Below are 20,537 nucleotides of genomic sequence, written 5' to 3'. Positions count from 1 at the left end.
GGAGGGGCATCCTTCTGTGAGTGTCCCTCTTCAGATCTACTCAACATACCATCACAGAAGTCACTGTCCTGAAGCTCCACCATGCCTGACACGGGCCACAAGTCACTGGCGCTATTTACATTTAAATTTAAATTGATTAAAATTAAATAAAATTCAAGATTCAGTCATGCTAGCCACGTTTCCAGTGCTCCAGAGCCACACGTGGCCAGTGGCTGCCATCCTGGACAGCACTGCACAATGTTGCCATTGTCACAACAAGTCCTACTGGACACCAGCCCTCCAGAGGGTGCCCCTTCGTCTCGAGACGCGGGCTGTACGCTTCCTGGCCTCCATAGCCTGTGCCTCCCCTGCAGCCCCCTGCCCGCCTGACCCCACGGCACTCTCCTGCCGTGAGTGTCCTCGTCCTCTTCCGAGGGCCACCCACAACGCAGACTTCTCTCAGTGCTCCATGCACCTCCTCCCTCCATTTCTTGGCCCTGGCTAAGGGTGCCGGTTACTGACAATACTTCTCCAAGGACCTCGCTTATGCCATTAAAAAAAATAAGTAAGAGAAACATGGGCTCTGGGCTTGCATCTACTTCTTGGGAAGGACATTACCGCTATTTTACTCAAGCCAGTGAGAAGAGCTGACAGTTACGTTATGCATTTACACTTAATTCTTTTTTTCCCCCGCCCAAGTCGCTTTAAGAGCCATTCACAAGGTTGTTGTTTGGAAAGGGAAGAGCCGTCCTGCACTGTCAAAGGTGCATCCTGCAATAAACACAAGATGAAAACACAGAGGCCTGTTTGCATCGTATGACACAGAGCGCAGGACATTAGAAAATCATCAAAAACCTGGTAAAGTCTTTTTTTTAATTTTTACTTATTTGTTTTGAGAGGGACAGAGACCGTGTGAGTGAGGGAAGGGCAGAGAGAGAGAGAGTGAGAGAGAGAGAGAATATCCCAAGCAGGCTCCGCCATGACAGCTCATAAACCGTGAGATCATGACCCAAGCTGAAACCGAGAGGTGGATGCTTAACCGACTTGGCCACCCAGGCACCCCACCCCCACCCCCCACCCCCAGTAACAGCTTTTCAGTTAATGCCTAAAATATCTCCAGCAAAACTTTACTCCCAAAATGGCCACCCCTACCTTGGAGTGGCATTTTAGAGGTCACTGCAATGAAGCCAAGCAGTAGAGCACATGTGACCGCCCCCGTGGGTTGCCACGGACTTTTCACTATGGAGTAAGAAGCCCAGAGAAAGGCTTCCTCAGCCATCCACTGGTTTCCCCATGATGAGATCAACATGAGCGAGACCACCTCCTGCCCGGACATTCACATCTGTAATGCCGCTCAGTGAGGGGAGAGGGTGCACAGTCACAAAAGACAGTACAGCAAGAGACGGATGGTCAAGATACTATACCCTTGTTCAAAATGCCACTCACCTTCTGAAAGGGATTTTTTGTTTAAATTTTTTTATGTTTATCTTTGAGAGACAGTGAGTGTGCGTGAGTGAGGGAGGGACAGGGAAAGAGGGAGACAGAATCCCAAGCAGGCTCCAGGCTCTGAGCTGTAGGCACAGAGCCCAACGTGGGGCTTAAACTCACAGACTGAGAGATCATGACCTGAGCCCAAGTCGGACGCTCAACCGACTGAGCTACGCAGGTGCCCCATGAAAGGGATTTGTAGAAAGAACTAACTACACTATCTCTGAGAAAATAAAATTAAGCACTGGCCCAGTACATCACTGTTTACAAAAAGCTTTTACAGTTGACCCTTGGACCACATGGTTTTGAACTGCATGGGTCCACTTACATGTGGATTTTCTTCTCAATAAATACAATCTAGTGCTGTGAATCTATTTTCTCTAATGATTTTCTTAATAACCTTTTCTTTTCTCCAGCTTACTGTATTGTAAGAACACCTTAATCGACTGTTTATATTATTGATAAAGCTACCAGTCAACGGTAGGCTATTCTAGTAGTTAAGTTTTGGAGGAGCCAAAAGTTCTACGCAGATTTTTTTTTTTTATCGTGTGGCAGGGAGAGGGTCGGCATCCCAAACCCCTATGATGTTCAAGGGTCAACTGTCCTTTATTCACGCTCCTTGTACTCTTCACAATGGCTCTGGTCAGTGCGGCTGTCCCCACTTGCTAGATGGGCCATCTGGGTTGACGGGCTCACAGATGTGGGTCCCAGGATGTGCCCAAACCACATAGCCATACGGGGCGCAAAACAGGCCTCAAGCAGAAACTCCATGCCCGTGCACTGTGTGGTGTTCTACCTACTTCTAGAGTCATTACAAAAGTACACTCTTTAACTTAAGGACACACACGTGAACCCAAGCCTTTTAAAAAAGAAACAGGCCTCACGGGTTTATTTTGTTTTTTAGAATCTTCAGCAGGCTCCCTGCTGAGCATGAAGCCCAATGCAGGACTCGATCCCACCACCCTGGGATCATGACCTGAGTCAAAATCAAGAGTTAAACACACAACTGATCGGGCCACCCAGGCACCCTGGGTCTCATAGTTTTTAAAATCGTAAGTGACCAGTGTAGCCAAGAAACAACATAAGATTCTGTGACAGATCTAAAGAATTATTTCCCAGACCCCTATGTCTGCAGATGGTCTCCACTGACATTGGCACAGCTTCCCACACACCCGATGTAAAGAACCACCTAAAGCATGTGCTAAAAATTCAGATTTCTCAGGACCTCTCTGGGTCTGGAGTAAATCTGAGAATCTTCCTTTTAAATAAATGGGTATCGGGGCGTCTGGGTGGCTCAGTCGGTTAAGCATCCGACTTCAGCTCAGGTCATGATCTCGCGGTCCGTGAGTTCGAGCCCCGCGTCGGGCTCTGGGCTGATGGCTCAGAGCCTGGAGCCTGCTTCCGATTCTATGTCTCCCTCTCTCTCTGCCCTTCCCCCATTCATGTTCTGTCTCTCTCTGTCTCAAAAATAAATAAACGTTAAAAAAAAATTTTTTTTTAAATAAATAAATGGGTATCATGATCCTAGGGTTGCGGGATCGAGCCCCGTGTTGGGCTCCTCACTGGGCATGGAGCCTTCTTGAGACTCTCTCTCCCTCTACCCCTCTCCCCTGCTCTCGCTCTCTCAAATTAAAAAAAAAAAAAAAAAAAAAAAAAAAGGAAATTAAAAAAAAGAAGGAGGATGAGGGGAGCCTGGATGGTTCAGTTGGTTGAGCATCCGACTCTTGATTTCAGTTCAGATCATGATCCCAGGGTTGTGAGACCAAGCCCCACGTCAGGCTCTGTGCTGTGCATGGAGCCTGCTTGAGATCTCTACCCCCCCACCCGCCCCTACTCTCCTTGTGTGCTCTCTTTCTAAAATAAAATTTAAAAAGAAAAAAAAAGTTTTTTAATAGATAAATAAATGGGTGATTTTCATAGTATGCCAGGCTTCAGAGGGGGGACACATCCAATGTAGGCACCATGACATCGTTTGACACTGTAGCTTAAGCTGTAGGCACTGGGTGTATCTGGTAAATTCTGCGAAGGCCAAGCTACACTTTGTTGAGGGCTGGCTGTTTGAAATCTCTAAAATTTACTTTAAGGTACTGGGCAATCAACCCCTCCAGCTTCTTATCATTCTAAGCCCCTGCCCCATGCCTCTTGTTATACCCTTGGGGTCTTCCTGTGATGCAGTGTGGTTGGGGGAGGCGGGGAGGAAGATGGTGTGTTAAGATTCCAGAACTAAAACTGATAAAGGGGGCGGCGCCTGGGTGGCTCAGTCAGTTAAGCAGCTGACTTCGGCTCAGGTCATGAGCTCGCGGTCCATGAGTTCGAGCCCCGCATTGGGCTCTGTGCTGACAGCTCAGAGTCTGGAGCCTGTTTCGGATTCTGTGTCTCCCCCTCTCTCTGACCCTCCCCTGTTCATGCTCTGTCTCTCTCTGTCTCAAAAATGAATAAACGTTAAAAAAAATTAAAAAAAAAAATAAAACTGATAAAGGGGAAGGGTACGGTCATTCAGCACTGAAGAAAGCTCTCCTAAACCTCAGAGACAAAAGAGAATCAAGCTATTTCTTGATTCCAATTTTAAAAGAGGGGTCCTAATTGTCTTGCAATCCATATTCCCACCCATATAAATATGTATATTACTTTTGAGTGCTAACCTTGCAATTGAAGTGCAAGTCAGTAAGTCTGACATAAATGATGATTTTGCATCTTCTTCAAAACATTTGACTCATCTCTTATTATTAGTATGGAAAGTTCCCTAGAAGTTTCCCTCATTAAAGATTCAAATGACAAGAGAGACAAAGCAATGCTGTGTGTCTACTCCTACCTGGGCGGTCAGGACTGGGAGATAAAGGGGCTATTTCAATTTGCAAGTTTAAAGATGCATATATAAGCAAAGGCAAATTGTATTTCCAGACTAGCCTGCAGAGACCAGGAACCCAACTAGTTAGAAATGAGTCAACAAGTTAACTACAAAATTGGCATCTACTCGAAATCCCAACCCCCTGGATTTCCTAAACTAGGTGATCTCTGGGTTTCTGTCCCTTTTATTCCCTGTTTTGCTAACTATTTTTAAAAATGGGATTATGAAAATGGCAATTGTCCCAGTAAATTCTGTCCCAGTGGCCTTCTCCCTTGCATCCCCACTGGAATGGAGGGTAAAGGCAAGTATTTTGCCCAACACACATTTAGAAAGTAACTGCAATCAACACTGATCTACCCTTGAAGAGATCAGAAGCCTTTCCTTCCATTTTCCTTTTCTGTTGGAAGAAGAGTGATCTGGCTGCCTCTGGGCCAAAAGACTCAACTGAGAAATGGCCGGGTAAGAAAATCCTTCTGACAGACACCCAGATAAGAGCCGGCCTCCTCTCACTCCTCAAAATGACCACCACGAGTAACTGGCTTTATTCCCAAGGACGAAGGTGTAAAGAGAGCTGGACAGTGTAGCAATTGGGTCAAGACAGGAAGAAACCTCTCTCCCCCGCTTGGCTTCTAGGATGGATCCGTGGGAGCCATGGCCACACCCGACTCATCCGTGGTCTGGGACAGGCGCTCTGCTGGAACCGACGCTCCCATTCCAGTGATCCACTGAGATCCACACTTTAAAAAGTTAGGGAGGGCTCAGTGAGTCACAAATCACCAAGGAAACTACGAGAGTTCACTGACGGTTCTGAAAAGAAGCATCCCTGTCATTGCCTTTTGGAGTTGGGAACTTGCTTCAAGAGTAATATATCCATGAGAAAAAAAGGATTTAATCATCTTTTCCCCCAAAGACCCTCGGAGCTGCCCACCACCACCATTACTCAGGATATTTAAAAACACACGGACTCAACATGACACTGTCTTCACATAATGCTGGGGGGGGGGGGTGGACGACAGTGGGGCTCAACTGGGGAACTTTCTCAGCACATTTACTACCCACCCGCCCTCTCCAAGAAAGCCTCTAGGTCCCTCTCCCATAGCCCTTGCCAAGGCAGAAATTAGCAGATAAGAGACAATTATGTAGTTCTTCTGCTTACTAATGAGGCCAGCTCCCAGCCTGCCACATCATTCAGGTTAATCAAATGTAGTCATGGTCTTAGAGCAGTCTGAAACTCCCGAATCAATTAAAAAACGGTTACCTTACCTATTAATGGTTCGTGTGGGGCTGGGAACACTAGGGAACAGACCCTCAAACTGTATATATTGTGTCCTGTGTGTGTGTGTGTGTGTGTAGAAGACATGTGATTTGAGGGTCATTTTGAAGAAGAAATTAAGTAAGACAGATCAACTGTGCCCATACCCAATTCTGGGGCCCAACACCACAGGAGCCTAAGGTGCCTCTCCTGTGGCCTCTCTGGGAATGCAGCTCAGTGCTATTTTCCATGTATATCCGGAACCTCCTGAGGCCTGTCCAGCCACACAAACTCCACCCAGTCTCCTCTGGAATGTGCCACACCCTCCCTGCACAAACTGAGCCCTGTGACAGAAGGAGACAGTCTCTCCCTGCCCCTCCCAAAGTCTCCCCGCCCCCATCTCCGTGGGATCCTACAAGCAAAATTCATTGGAATTGCCTGCTGGGTGGGCAGCTGCTTCTGCCTTTTCTCCGGCCTCCCCACAGCCCCAGGTCTGGGCTCAGGAAAGGGAGGATTCTTCTAGGCCTGCCACCGACAGTCCAGACAGCCACCTCCTGAATACACCATTCCCCAGCCCCGCCAACAGCACAGAGGTCAGAACACATCTCCCCTTGCACACACACGCGTGCGTGCACCACCACCACACTCGCGCCTCACCCCCGAGAGAATTCAACCCAAGAGAAGTATAATGCTCACAAGCCCTGCACACCAACACCATCTGCCCTCCTGAGCAAAGACCGACTGACCACAGAGGGATCTCAGTGAGCCCTGCCCACCTGCCATCTCCTCCATCAAGCTTTGAAAACTGTCAGGGCCATTCACGCCTGCGGTGGTGCTGGTTCCATTGCCCCCCTCCCGCCTCTCTCCCTGGGAAAGGTTTCAGGACCAACACCCCACCCCAGAGGGAAACAACACCCCTACACATCCCTGCTCTGTTTTGCGGGGGCCGTAATTACCGTCCGAGCATTCTTCATAATACCAGTCTAGTTCATAATAATCCGCTTCAATAAATTTCTGCATAGTCAGTATTCTTGCAGAGGAGAGAACAGACTTCACAGCGCCATCAACATCAAGTAAAACGCTGCCATGCCTCCCTGCCCTTCCAGAACACCGGGCAGAAGAGCATCCTGAAACACAGCAGAATGAAGCTGTGCATTCTTAATGACAGTCCGAAGCCAACACAGAGAAGGGGCAGCCAGGAGAAAAATTCTGGTGGGATGAGGACAGGAGGGAAGGGAGGCGATTTGCAGAGCTCCTGGGGCCTCCGGGGCAGGTCTGCTAATAAAGCAGCGGCAGCCAGCAGCCCTGAATGGGAGTATCCGGAATCATCCTATCCAGACGAGAGGACGGTGACGTCACGGACACACACAACCACCCCGAGGTCTCACTCGAGCCTCGCCTCCCGCTCCCTGCTCATCTTTCAATCTCACCGTTGCCATAGAAACTGGCCAGCGCTGAAAAATGATGCAGAGATGGAGGAAATGTCTTCCTGGGAAGCTGGGAGCAGAGGCTGCGAGGTGCCACCCAGGGAGAAGGGAGGGTGCGGGCAGGTGGGGCCGGGGACTGTGCCCCCATCATCACTCCCAAAGAATGTAAGAGACCCTGGGCCACCACAGAGTGCATCGGAGAAATGCCACCATTACTTCTGGTTTTCTTTCCCCAGCCTGATTTAAAACACCGAACATCTTTTCTTAAAATCGTTGACCGCCACCTAAGGAAAATGTAAATTACTTTAAAAAATGGAAACGTGTTCGCTGAGAGGCAGTTCTGCTCACTCCTTTGCTCAAACTTCTGGAAAAACAGCCTTCGACCTACAAATAGAGAAGCACGCCATTACAGAGGGGCCCGTGCAATTCGATATACTGTTTCATGGACACTCCTGTGTGTGTAATCAAAGTATAAACACACACAGCAGAATGAAACAACCCACTTTCAAGACAGTGGTTGCCTCGGGGAAGCAGGGAATGGGGCTTTGAAACTGTCCTTGTAAATGCATCTGTAATGTTTTATCTCCTGAAGAAAAAAAAAAAAAAGGAGTTAACATTTATTCCGAGTGTTTGGCATGTTTTAAATACTTCTTTAAAATGAGTCATGGATAATGAGACAGATTTTGGACTTCTTATAGGTAACTCCCTCCTCTAAAACAGAAAGGTTTCTCAGTCCTAGCACCAGTGACATTTAAAGCCAGATCATCCTTTGCCGGGCACCCGCAGGCTGTTAAGCAGCATCCCTGGCCTCTGCCCTCTTACTCGCCAGAAGCACTACCTTCTCTCCTTGTAGATGTAAGGACCAGGCACTGCCAAACGTCCTCTGGGGGCCAAAATCTCCCTCAAAACCCTGCTGCCCTAAAACCAAACTACCTACAGAACCTCACCAGCCTGCTGGCCGAGTACTGTAACTATCTGTTGGTGTCCCAGCAGCAGCATGGGCTTGGTTAAGTTTTCCTCTTCGTGTTCTACTCAAGACTGTGTCATCTGTGAATGAGTAAGAGTAAAAGGTCTCTTTACCACTACTGAGAGGGCATGCTTCTTTCCTTCTACAGTGACCCCACAGGGTGATTTCTCTTTATTCCACCCGTGGCATATGGTGCCTCAGCTAACAAACGCGGAGGAAAAGACATCCCTCTAGGGCAGGGCTTCCCAGGATTTAATGTGCATGTAGTAAATCACCCAGAGCTCTTGCTAAAATGCAGATTCTGATGCAGCAGGTCTATGGAAGGCCCAAGATTCTGCATTTCTAACAAGTTTCCAACGTAAGGCAATGCTGCTGGTCCCCAGGCCACGCTTTGAATGTGAGGTACTTCAACAGGATGAATAGATAGGGAGGGTAATAGACACAGTATGTGCATTTGAATAAAAAAGTTTCAAGAAGAAAACTGTGTGTGTGTGTGTGTGTGTGTGTGTGTGTGTGTGTGTGTGTGTGTATATACACACATTCATGTACGTACATACATACACACACAATGACAAACCCTATATATAGACTCTTGGGCAGAATCTGTACTATATATAAATCAATCTCAACCTTCCTAAATCATGAGAAGCAGAGGAGCCTTTAATGCTGTGTTGTGAGGTTCCCCAGAGCTGGCTTCCTGCACCTGTGTAGGCTCCAGAAGTTTCTCCCAGCTCCAGGTACCCTCTCCTTACTTCAGGGCCCTGTGTCGCTTTACCAGGCCATGCTTGCATACCAGCACAGGATGCTACAGGGAGAGCTTCCCACTTGCCAGGCGGCCGACTGAGCCCAGGTGGGAGAGCACGCCCTGTCCTGTGTGGAAAGTGGGGTTCCTGCCTCTTTAGCACCACCCAATAGCAGAACCCCCTCAAGTCTCAGAAGGGGAAAGGAAAGTTAAAGGCAGCTGGTGATGAATCTTGGCTCAAGTTGTAAACAGGCTTTTGGGAAAGTCTGGAAAATGTCGAGTGCCAAGGAATGGTACTGTCTCTGGCCATGCTGTCCCCAGCGGTCACCTACACCCTGGAGGACCTGTACCCCTCCCCACCCAATCCCAAATTCTTGCTGGGCAAAGTGGAGAGCAGACTCCATCGCCTCCCTCACTTACTTTAATCCCTGCCCTTCCCTCTCCCTGACCCCAACTTGGATACACATTTAAGATTTTCTAGGACATCTGCCTATTTAAAGTCAGCAGCCAATGATTTTAATTCCGGCTATACCTGCCCCCATTATCTGAACCTCTCCCTCCCTTTGGCCCTTTATCAGGTCTCTCTCTGGTGAGGACAGCACCTCCCATCAGCCCCACAGCATACCCCCAAGTGGCCCTCCCACGTGTCATTCCTCACCTTAAGGGAGCAGAGGCTGGTGCCCCAAGGTTTTCTGAGGTTTTGTTTGTTTCAAGCTCCTTATGGCGTTTCTAAAGAAGATTATAGGCCTCAGAGATAAACGAGTCAGCAATTAACAGATGCCTCAAATACCAGCACATTCAACAGGTTCAATCCACTACGTCTGGGGAAAAGGGTCCAGTATGAGTTTGCAAAAGGAAGATGTAATAAAGGAACAGGAAATGCAAACTCTGTAAAGCATCACAGAAAGTCAGATGAGCGTAAAGACCCCTTAAACAAAGGCTTGGCACATGTACCTTCCAGTGCTATGAATTTTAAAAAATACTTTACTCATAACACATCACCATAAAAGCAAAAAGTAACAGGCGGATGGATAGAGGGATATAGGGATGTACAGATGGACGACAGACTAATGGCAGGCAGTTTAATTTCATAGTTTAAGAGCATGGGCTTTAGCAGTACAATGGCGTGATGTTTGATCTGGGCTCCTCGTTCGCCATCTCTATGACCTTCTTAGACCGAGTCCTATCTGCTAAATGGGGTGATTATAATACCCGCCCCAGGGATGAGGCGAGCCTTTAATTAATGGAAGGGAGAGCACTCAGCACAGTGCCTGGGACAAAGTGAGTTTGCAAAAAATATCAGTTTGGGATCATCCTCACCACTCAAATTCTGTAGGCCAGTATGGGCAGTTAAAAAGACAGCACAATTTTGTAAGCTATAATTAGGGAAATGAGGTAGAAATGGCACTTCTTGGCTTGTCCCAGCATAATTAACGAAAAGGGACTGAGTTCACAGTAATACGCCAGAGTGACGGTTGGGTGGGGGGAAGGGCAGGGAGCGTATCTCTAAACAGTAACCTATTACTGAACACAACCTCTATCAAGTGCAAATATTGTATATATCCAATGTACATCTGAAGAAAATGGGAAAGAAAGAAAACAGAGCGTATCAAGTACAAAGGAAAGAGCATCACTCATGGGTGACTTCCAGGAGCTCCGAGCAGGAATCAAAGTGAACATCTACACCCAAACTCCCATTTTACAGGCTCCGAAGGGGAAAGCCATCCATCCACAGCTCTGCAGAGCTGGTGCTGAGGTTAAGATCCAGGAGTATCTGCCTTCAAATCCACACTTTCATCCAAAAGTCCCACATGCCCCCCCACCCCCCTCCACAAGGGTTCCAGCCCTCCCTCTCCCAGGCTTCCAGCAGCTGAAGAAGCAAGGTCCTCTTCCGGTGGGCCGGGCGGAGGCTGCCCCCATCACTGCCACACCCTGGGAGAATCGCGATCAGGGACAGGGTCCAGGAGCAGCCTCAGAGAAGTCACCTCTCACTCACCCTCATCACCAATACCATTTAGGAAATGCAGGCTGCTCACCAGGAAGTCAGCACTTCCTGTCTCACTCATTCCTCAGACCCTGCTACCTAATCACCAGCCCCCCCCAGCTGTGTAGACAAGGAAAGGGGGCCCAGAGACAGATTAAAAAGCTCACCCAGGATCACTCAGCAATAAGAACATCTGGATATAAACTGGGCATGGTCCACCCCTAAAGTCTTTCCATTAATAATTAAGAAAGCATCTAAGGATTATTTACAAGTGAAATGTGGGAGGAAAAAAAAGGGGGGAGGACACAATGAAAGGCGATAAAAACTCAAGTTGGCATCTCACAGGAAAAACAAATTGTGAAGCCTTTTTTTTCCAGAACGAAATAAAAAATGATCAGGAATTAAACTGAAACTATCAATGGGACTTTGTGATATTAAAAAGAAATACTATTTCCCGCTCTGTCAAGAAAGGGGCCCGGTAAGGATACCACTCCACCCACAACCAGCACGTCAAACGTCTGGTGTCCAGATTTGGGTTAAACCTCAACATGCCTCCTTGGAGAGCTGCTAATTTCATGTCTTGGGGTAGGAAAAATCAGGATCCGCCTACAATGCCAGCTTGCCAGAAAGCAAAGATGGTCCCATGAGGTCTTGGGTAGAGGTGACAAGGCCTAAAAGGATGATCACGGGCCAGGTTGTGAAATTTGCACATCAAAAACAGAATAGAGTTAATAACATTTAAAGCCAACAGGTTGAGTCTGTAAAGGCCAGGAATGTCAGGGAATAACAAGACTAAAAGGGCAACCAATTGAACAAGGCTACAGATACATAAAGGGAAGGAGAAGATGATAGGAAGATATTTTTAATCCATCTTAAGAAGTAGGGGAAGGTGGGTGTTTAGGACTGTTCTGTCTCTGCCACTAATGCCTTTTACAAAGCATTACACGAACATTTCTCTAAGTAGGGTGGCTATGAATAAGCCACCCAGAAATGAAATGAGGAGGCAGGTCAAATAACAGAAAGGCCTGATGCTTCGGTCACAAACTACACCCGGGGTAGGGAGGAGGCTCGGGTCCTGGGCCGCAAGGAGAGCTGTATGTTCTCGTTTACACGCACTTATGAGACTCTAATAGATTTGGTCTGCAGTGTTAAGGGGAATCGAATTATATCCATTTGTAATCAAATTTAAATTTTTAAAAGAACTTAATTTCTGAAGCGCCTGGGTGGCTCAGTTGGTTGAGTGTCCAACTCTTGATTTCAGCTCATGTCATGATCCCAGGGTCGTGGGATCAAGCCCCATGTCGGGCTCCGTGCTGAGTGTGGAGCCTGCTTAGGATATTCTCTCTCTCTTTCTCTGCCCTCTCCGGACTCTGCCCCTCTCCCGCTCATGTGCTCTAAAATTAAAAAATTAAAAACGAATTTAATTTCTAAGTCTCTAATTATTAGTTGTGTGAGCATATGAATTAAATATCCATATACAAGTGATTTTATATATATATATATATATATATATAATTGAATGCATACATACACATATATATAATTTTGAATAGTTGTTCAATACGTTTAAAAGATGAGTCAACACTAACAACGATTAAAGTACAAATAACGCAGTCATGAATGTGCTCCAAAGTATGTGACGTTACAGAAATCGCCATATGTCACTTTCCTCTGTGCCCTGCGGTGATGGGTGCAGGCCATGTGCCGCCGATCAAACAGGTGGGGAGAAGGACAGCTCCCTGTGTGCTCCCCTCCTGCTTGGAAGCAGGACCACTCGACAGCCCCAATCCCCTCTGGAGCATGCTCCCCGTCTCTAGAGCTTTCCTCCCTTCAGCAAATAGCGCGTCTGGCCTTCTACCTGCACCCAACAGTGGCCAGGAGCCTAAAGACAGAAGAGGGGAAGGCCCAAAATGAGCCTCCTCACCTTCCATTCCAGACAGGGCTGGCGGAGCTCACATGACACACAGCCTTGCAAGCGGACCTTCCCTGCACCTGCTACAGAAAACTGACAAACAGGATGCTTCTGCAGGGCTCTCTTTCCGATGTTTATTTTTTAAAACACTGCCACTGCCAGTCACTGAGCTCCCGTGGCAGAAGGCAGGCTGTTAACAAACAGCTTGCTGTCAGCTACCCCCTCCCAAACCATCTCCACCTCATTTCAGACGCAGGAAAAGTAGGCACCCGTGCGCCATGCTACCTCTAGGGTTCTCCGGGGCAGAACAATGCCTGGCTTCTAGAGAGACATCCAATGGCAGGGAGACAGCATTCAACAGAGCACTGCAGAGCCGACATGCACCTCGGCCTTGATGCAGTTATTAAAATCACCCACGCATCCCAGAAGCACACAGAGAACACAGAGCTCTGACGTGCCCCACACTTCCAGGTTGCTTCCTGCAGGCTCGGGGGCTGCCAGGGTTATTCCACTCCTGGGACCCGAAGGTCACACAGCAGATGGCACGGGCTGCAAACGCAAACCAGAAGCTCCAACGATCCCCAATCCTGTTCCTGCTGTAACTCTGAGCCTCTCCGGATGGAGCACATTCTCCCAGGAGGGGCGCCGATGGGGTGCGGGCTGAACTGTCATGTCAATTTCCCACCTGAGACAGTTCCAACTTTGTCTCAGACGCGCGGGATTGACGTGAAAAGGGAAACAGTCAATCTGTACAGAACTGCTTGCCAAGCATTTCTGTTCTTAAAAGAAAGGATACTCAACATTGGAATCTGGTTTGATGAGGAAAAAAAAGCTGGCAGGCGGCAGACGGCGAGGTAAGTTTAGAGGGGCCACAGGAGTAGGTTGCCCCCGGGATGAGTACCTGGCTGTCCTGGTGACCAGACACTGTGCCCAGGGCCACAGCTGCCACCAGGCAGGCCGGCACATGGCTACCCTGGACCCCCTCCTGGAGACAGGACGTCCAGTCCCCCAGTGCCTGGGCCCACACCTGGGTGGGGACGCCATGAGCCGGTGCAGCTCACGTGTGGGGTGCATCCGGGCGGCCAGAGCCACCGCTGACCCCGCAGACACCTGTGTAGCTAAAGGCAGTGCAAACAAGGCCAAAGAAGAGTCCACTTGTGTGACAGGTGAGCGAAATGGGGAGAAGGCACAATCCAGGGCTCATCTGGGGGCTCACCTGAAAACCACGTGGCCCCAGGTCTCAGGCATGGCAGAAGGACACGGCCAAAACATGGGCATTTACATGAGAGAAACTCATGGCATCTACTTATAAATATATTATAATGTATGCATTTTGGTATTATTTTTGTTAGCAAATGAAAATGACAAGTTTTTTCCTGCCATAAGATCCCTTTTCCATCCCAACACATGCTCCATCCCTGTAATTAATTTACCTTCCCTCCCCTCACTCAACCCCTCCCATCACACACAGTGCCTGGGTGAGAACAGACCCCCAGTGTTCCACAGGGCGCCCCTCCTGCACACATGCACGCTTGTGCATGTGCACACTGCCCCCCCTGAATGTTTTCTCTTACGCCACTCCTCAGAATTATTAACCACCCCCCTATAGAAAGTCAGCACTGGGTGTTATTTATCTATCTGATCTGTGTAGGCTTAGTTCTATTTTTGTTTCACTTAGAACTTTAATCAGATGAAGCCAATCTCTGGAAGGTAGCAAAAACCCAAACAATCTCTGTATTCTCTATGCAGGTTTTTTATTTCGCTTGTTTTTACCAAAAAAAAAAAATAAGAAAGGAGAAAAACTTTTCTTTCTTAATGTTTATTTTTGAGAGACAGAGAGACAAAGTGTGAGCAGGGGAGGGGCAGAGAGGGAGGGAGACACAGAATCCGAAGCAGGCTCCAGGCTCTGAGCTGTCAGCACAGAGCCGACGCGGGGCTTGAACCCACAAGTTGTGAGATCATGACCTGAGCCAAAGTCAGACACTTTACCGACTGAGCCACCCAGATAGCCCAGAAAGGAGAAAAACTTTAATTTAAAAACATGTATCCTGGGGTGCCTGGGTGGCTAGTGTCTGACTTAGGCTCAGGTCATAATCTCACGGGTTTGTGAGTTCGAGCCCCGCATTGGGCTCTGTGCTGACAGTTCAGAGCCTGGATCCTGCTTCCGATTCTGTGTATTCTTTTCTCTCCCTCTCTCTCTCTGCCCCCTATCTCAAAAATAAATATTAAAAAAAAATTTTTTTTAAACATGTATCTTTGCATTTTCTCTTATTTGAAAAGCATTTATAAAATACTTGTTTGACATAAGGCACTGGGCTGGGGCTTTGGCCCATTCAAACATGAAGCAGACATGAGTTCTGTACCCCTGGGATTTACTCAGTGACTATGGAAATTATTTTCAACAACTTGTACTCTTTTAGAGCATAAGCCTTGCACAGATCTACATCTTTTTTTTAATATTTATTTTTGAGAGACAGAGCGTGAGTAGGGGAGGGGCAGAGAGAGAGGGAGACATAGAATCTGAAGCAGGCTCCAGGTTCCAAGCGGTCAGCACAGAGCCCAACACGGGGCTCGAGCTCACAAACCGTGAGATCATGACCTGAGCTGAAGTCGGACGCTTAACTGACAAGCCACCACTGATCTAAATCTTAATGTGAAAAGTTCTAGGCAATTTAAAACGTGCTTAGAGAATTAGGCCAATATTTCTATAGAATTCTGAGAATTCTTTAAAATTTTCCCTATACCACCTGAGAACAAAAGCACTTTTATATAAAAAAAGCAAACACTACCATTTTTTTTTTAATTTATGAAGCTGGTTTTACTTTGTAACAATTCCTTAAAACTGAAAATTAAAGTCCTAAGTCCCTTAATTCCTATTATACAATACAGAAAAATACATTAAAAAAGAAATGGCAATAAACCAAAAAAATAACAATAAAAGAACTCTGTCATGGGATAGATACCTTTGACAGAAGAGTAAAAAAGCTCTTGATGACATATTTCAGAGATTCACAGAACCTGACTAATTTTCAGATAGTAAATCTGAGTTCCAAAGAGGCTATGTGATTTGCTCAAGGTCACATGGAGTTGGCAAATGAGGGGGGCATGGCCCTCTAACCTAGGGCTGACTGCTGGGTCTCTGATGACTTTTCTTCTCTAAGAACCACTCAGAAGAAGAAAAGCTTCATCATATAAGGAAGTTACCTAAACCTCAAGTAGACCTCACCTTCTCCTGCACAGATTAGCGGCATCTCTCAATTTCAGCTAAACTTCTACAGGTACCATGCATGAAACTGTCCTTGGTAAAAAGTTTAAGGCTATCCCTTGATAACACTTTGAATTACACACACACACACACACACACACACACACACACTGAAATGAGTTGCCATACTCACATAAACTTCAGTCATCTTATTCAGGCCATTATATTTTTTGTTTTGTTTTGTTTATTTATATTGTGAGAGAGAAAGGAGAGAGAGAGACAGACACAGAGAAAGAGAGAGAGAGCAGGGAAGGGGCAGAGAGAGGGGGAGGGAGGGAGAAAGGGAGGGAGAGACAAAGGGAGGGAGGGAGAGAATCCCAAGTGGGGATGTGGGGCTCGAACTCACAAACCATGAGATCATGACCTGAGCTGAAACCAAGAGTCAGACGCTCAATGACTGAGCCACCCAAGCGCCTGAGGCCATTACCCAATTATTATCATTTTCCAAACCTTCATTAATGGATAGTGACCTGTACAAGGCAAAAAAAGGTCTTCCTCAGGTATCTTATAAGAAAACACGTAGGACATGTTCAGACTTCTTAAAGACCAAATACAGTGTTTTCAGGTAAAGTGTTTCTAAGTACTGCACGGCCTGATGTCTTGAAAATAAAAAGATTTGGTTAAAGATGAGAAGATCACACAGGGCGCCTGAGTGCTCAATCAGTCAAGCATCCAACTTCAGCTCAGGTCATGATCTCGCAGTTCGTGGGTTTGAGCCCCGCATTGGGTTCTATGCTGACGGCTCAGAGCTTGGAGACTGCTTCAGATTCTGTGTCTCCCTCTCTCTCTGCCCCTCCCCTGCTCACGCTGTGTCTCTATCTCTCAACGATAAATAAATGTTAAAAAATAATAATAAAAAAAAAAAGATGAGAAGATCACAATTCAGAGCTGGGGAGAGGTGAAATTCTGTCCATTTTAAGTATGTCAAAAGCACATAAGACCTTTTTAAACCATAGAAAATAAAGCCTGGACTGCACTGAAGATATCACTGTGGAAGAGAATGGGCTTAGTCCTGCTGGGCTCAGACACTTCCTGTGTGACTCTGGGCCAGCAATACGGGACTCTCTGAACCTCGGCCTCATTTTAAAAATGGGGATAAAAGAGGCACCTGGGTGGCTCAGTCAGTTAAGCATCTGACTTTGGTTCAGGTCATGATCTCACGATTGGTGAGTTCGAGCCCCACAGTGAGCTCTGTGCTGACAGCTCAGAGCCTGGAGCCTGCTTCGGATTCTGGGTCTCCCTCTCTCTCTGCCCCTCCCCCACTCATACCCTGTCTCTTTCTCTTTCTCTCTCTCTCTCTCTCTCTCTCTCTCTCAAAAATAAATAAACATTAAAAAAAAAAATTTTTTTTAATGGGGATAAAAACAGTCTCCACCTCCAAGCAGTGCAGGGTGACTCAAAGTGCCCAGAATGTAATAAACGCTCAGTGGCCGTGCTTTTCATTCATCTTGAACCACCATCCCCTGCAAACCATCCAGCAGAAATCAGAGACATAACCCGGAAAGAATTCTGAATCCAAAGAATGAGGCATCCACCAATTTCCAAATCTCCAGAGACCTTTCACAGGTGAGGAAAAAGTCAGGAAGATTATGAAGTCTTACCACCCACAGAAAGATGCCCTACTCATCCACTCACTCAACATGTATACATCAGGTTTCCTAATAATCTGATGACTCAAAAGAATAGGCTGGTTTTATTGCGTGAAGTGAATATTTACTCTAAGAATGAGTAATAATGCAGTTCAAGGAAACTTAAAAATCATTACATTTTCAAGCCAAGTAAATCAATTTCTAGAAATATACCTTAAGAAAATCACGAGTTGGTGGACACACACTTATGTATGTAACTGGTGTGTTATCTGAGCAAAAATTAGAAACAGTCCAGATTCTAATAATAGACTAATGATTAAGTCTATTGTATTAAGCAACAATGAAAAAATTGCAGTTTTCAAGAATTTTAATGCCATGGGGAAATAGCCAACATATATAATTAAGTAAAAGAGCATTATACTCCCAAATATGTAATATATTTGTGGAGGAAAAAAAACCACTTGAAACATCTCACCGAAAAAAATAAAATAAAATGATAAATGGTTGCTAAGTTAGTCCTCTTTTTGTCCTAACTTTTGTTCAATTATCTACAATCAGCCTACTTTTATGACCAAAGGATATATTATTTTTAGAACCTGACTCCCTTTAAAGACCATCTATGTTCACTGAAAGGCCAGGCACTAAGAGCTGAGAAATGGAGTAGGTTCCATGATTCTGTCACGGATTCTGTCAAACACTGACAGGCAACCCTGCTTTCTCACCCTGATCAGAAATGGACACTACTGGGGCGCCTGGGTGGCGCAGTCGGTTGGGCGTCCGACTTCAGCCAGGCCACGATCTCATGGTCCGTGAGTTCGAGCCCCGCGTCAGGCTCTGGGCTGATGGCTCGGAGCCTGGAGCCTGTTTCCGATTCTGTGTCTCCCTCTCTCTCTGCCCCTCCCCCGTTCATGCTCTGTCTCTCTCTGTCCCAAAAATAAATAAAAAACGTTGGAAAAAAAAAAAAATTAAAAAAAAAAAAAAAAAAGAAATGGACACTACCTCCCAATGCCATGTCACCAACCGAGTCAAAAAACTTAAGTTTACTTATTTTGAGACAAAGAGAGCACACACTTCAGTACTCAAGCCGGAGAGGGACAAAGAGAAAGGGAGACAGAGAATCAGCACAGAGGCCGATGTGGGGCTCGATCCCACAACCCTGCGATCATGACCTGAGCCGAAATCACGAGGTGGACGCTCAACCAACTGAGCCACCTAGGCACCCCACACAACTTTTCTTTTAACAAAAGAAGGAAAAAGAAAGGGAGGGAGGGAGGGAGGGAGGGGAAGGAAGGAAGGAAGGAAGGAAGGAAGGAAGGAAGGAAGGAAGGAAGGAAGGAAGGAAGGAAGGAAGGAAAAAGAAAAGAGAAGAAAAGAAAAGAGAAAAGAAAAGAAAAGAAAAGAAAAGAAAAGAAAAAAGAAAACAAAACCAAGGAACAAACAGGTTCCATGACTTGCTTATGGTGTCAACATTCACAGGCTTCAGGACGAGGGCTGAAATGTGTACTGAATATCTGCAGATGTAGGACAGGGGAGAAGGTGCCTCTGAGGTCGGAAAGCATGGCACGTGCCCTGGGCTGCTGCTGGGTCCTGAGGCCTCCGTGCATGTCAGGCAGCTGGGAACAAAAGCCGACATCAAGATGACACGCTGGTGTTCGGTGTTTGGTTTACGTGACACTTCCCGTGGGCGGAGAGAGAAATGTAGAAGTCGCCTACAGAGAGGCAACAGCTAAATCACAGGAGGTGGGGGAGACAGGAGACCCCAAGACAGAAGACTGACAAAGGTCCACAGTTAAGCAGAGGAAGGGGAAAAGAGATTTACCAAAAATGAAAAGTAACAAAACCAGAGATGACTGGTCAGAGGAGAGGCACAGCTAAAATTCTGCCAGGAACAATTCAAGGACACACAGATACATGCTGCAAATAGAAGTTTGGGGAGCACCTGGGTGGCTCCGTCAGCTGAGCATCTATCTGACTTTTGATTTCGGCTCAGGTCATGATCCCAGAGTCATGAGATCGAGCCCCACCTCAGGCTCTGTCCTGAGCACAGAGCCTGCTTACAATATTCTCTCTCTCTCTCTCTCCGTCCTTCCCCCTCCCTCTCTCTCTCAAAAAAAAAAAAAAAAAAAAAAGTTCCAGTGGGAAATAAGGACTTTTCATATTTAATCATCACCCAGGTACCCACCACCCAACAAGAGCACTTAGGAGACCACATCTCACGATAAGGAGGCACCTCGCTTTGGTTAGAAAGAAGGAATGCCCTACAGCCGTATTTCCAGGCACTCCTGGTTGACCCGCAGCCACAACAAGGAGCCACGGCCCTGGAGAGCCCACTGCCGCCACTCGCCAGCAGACCACGGCTTCTCAGAGGCTGGGCATTTGGGCGCTTAGGAATATACCTCCACCTGCCAATGGTCATTTGTGTTTGTTCCCAAGCCCGTTCGTGTCCCTTTTGCTTACTAATATTATTATATAATTATGTTCATTTCACGCATAGCACAAAACAGAGCTGTTTCTATGAAAGCTGAGCTTAATACCTTGAAAAACCAACTTAAGGATTAAATGGCCAATTCAACGTGGATACACAACTGCACTGTATCGGAAAACGTTGCGTAACGAGGAGAGGATCACATACTTCAAATCCAGCGTATGTGTCCTGTAGGCTCACGAAGGCAAAGCACTTTAGTGCCAGCCAGGAAGCACCCCACAGAAGAGACTCTTTATTATTAACGCTTACGTTATCACGATCTAAGCAGAGAGAGAGAGAGAGAGAGAGAGAGAGAGAGAGAGGAGCGATGAAGGCAGCAAAAAAGGAAAGGGGGGGACCCTACAAGTGGGTGCTCTGGGAAGGCTTCTCTGAGGAGGGCACACTGTGTCGAGAATCAGAGAACAGGGAAGGACAAGCATGGAATGTCCACAGCGGGGCCAGGGTGCAGGGGAAGGCCACAGTGAGGCCGGCGGCACAGAGGGCCAAGAGCCAGGTCACGGGGTCCTAGAAGACCCCGCATTTGATCCAAAGAGCAGTGAGAGGCAAAGGAGCAGCATGGCCCAATGGGGTCTCGAGAACAGACCAGCCGGGCTGCTGAA

General features: G+C 47.0%; 1 protein-coding gene across 7 annotated transcripts in view; it reads right to left on the bottom strand.

Moving 5' to 3' along the window:
- Positions 1 to 20,537, bottom strand: part of TRAK1 (trafficking kinesin protein 1) — a 124,365-nt gene that overhangs the window by 60,681 nt on the left and 43,147 nt on the right. The window contains exon 1 of one of the 7 annotated variants that reach the window (XM_058729536.1): positions 6,524 to 6,902. The exons of 5 other annotated variants lie outside the window; for them this stretch is intronic. In XM_058729536.1, coding sequence (XP_058585519.1) covers positions 6,524 to 6,587 — 64 coding nt within the window. In that variant the 5' untranslated portion in view covers positions 6,588 to 6,902. Of the gene's footprint in view, positions 1 to 6,523; positions 6,903 to 20,537 lie in introns of those variants that run through there. One more of the 7 variants, XM_058729538.1, reaches the window with a different exon arrangement.

The sequence above is a fragment of the Neofelis nebulosa genome, chromosome 5, assembly GCF_028018385.1.
Source record: "Neofelis nebulosa isolate mNeoNeb1 chromosome 5, mNeoNeb1.pri, whole genome shotgun sequence".
Taxonomy (NCBI): domain Eukaryota; kingdom Metazoa; phylum Chordata; class Mammalia; order Carnivora; family Felidae; genus Neofelis; species Neofelis nebulosa.
Note: the sequence above shows the minus strand (reverse complement) of the source record. Positions and strands in the feature narration are given on the sequence as shown.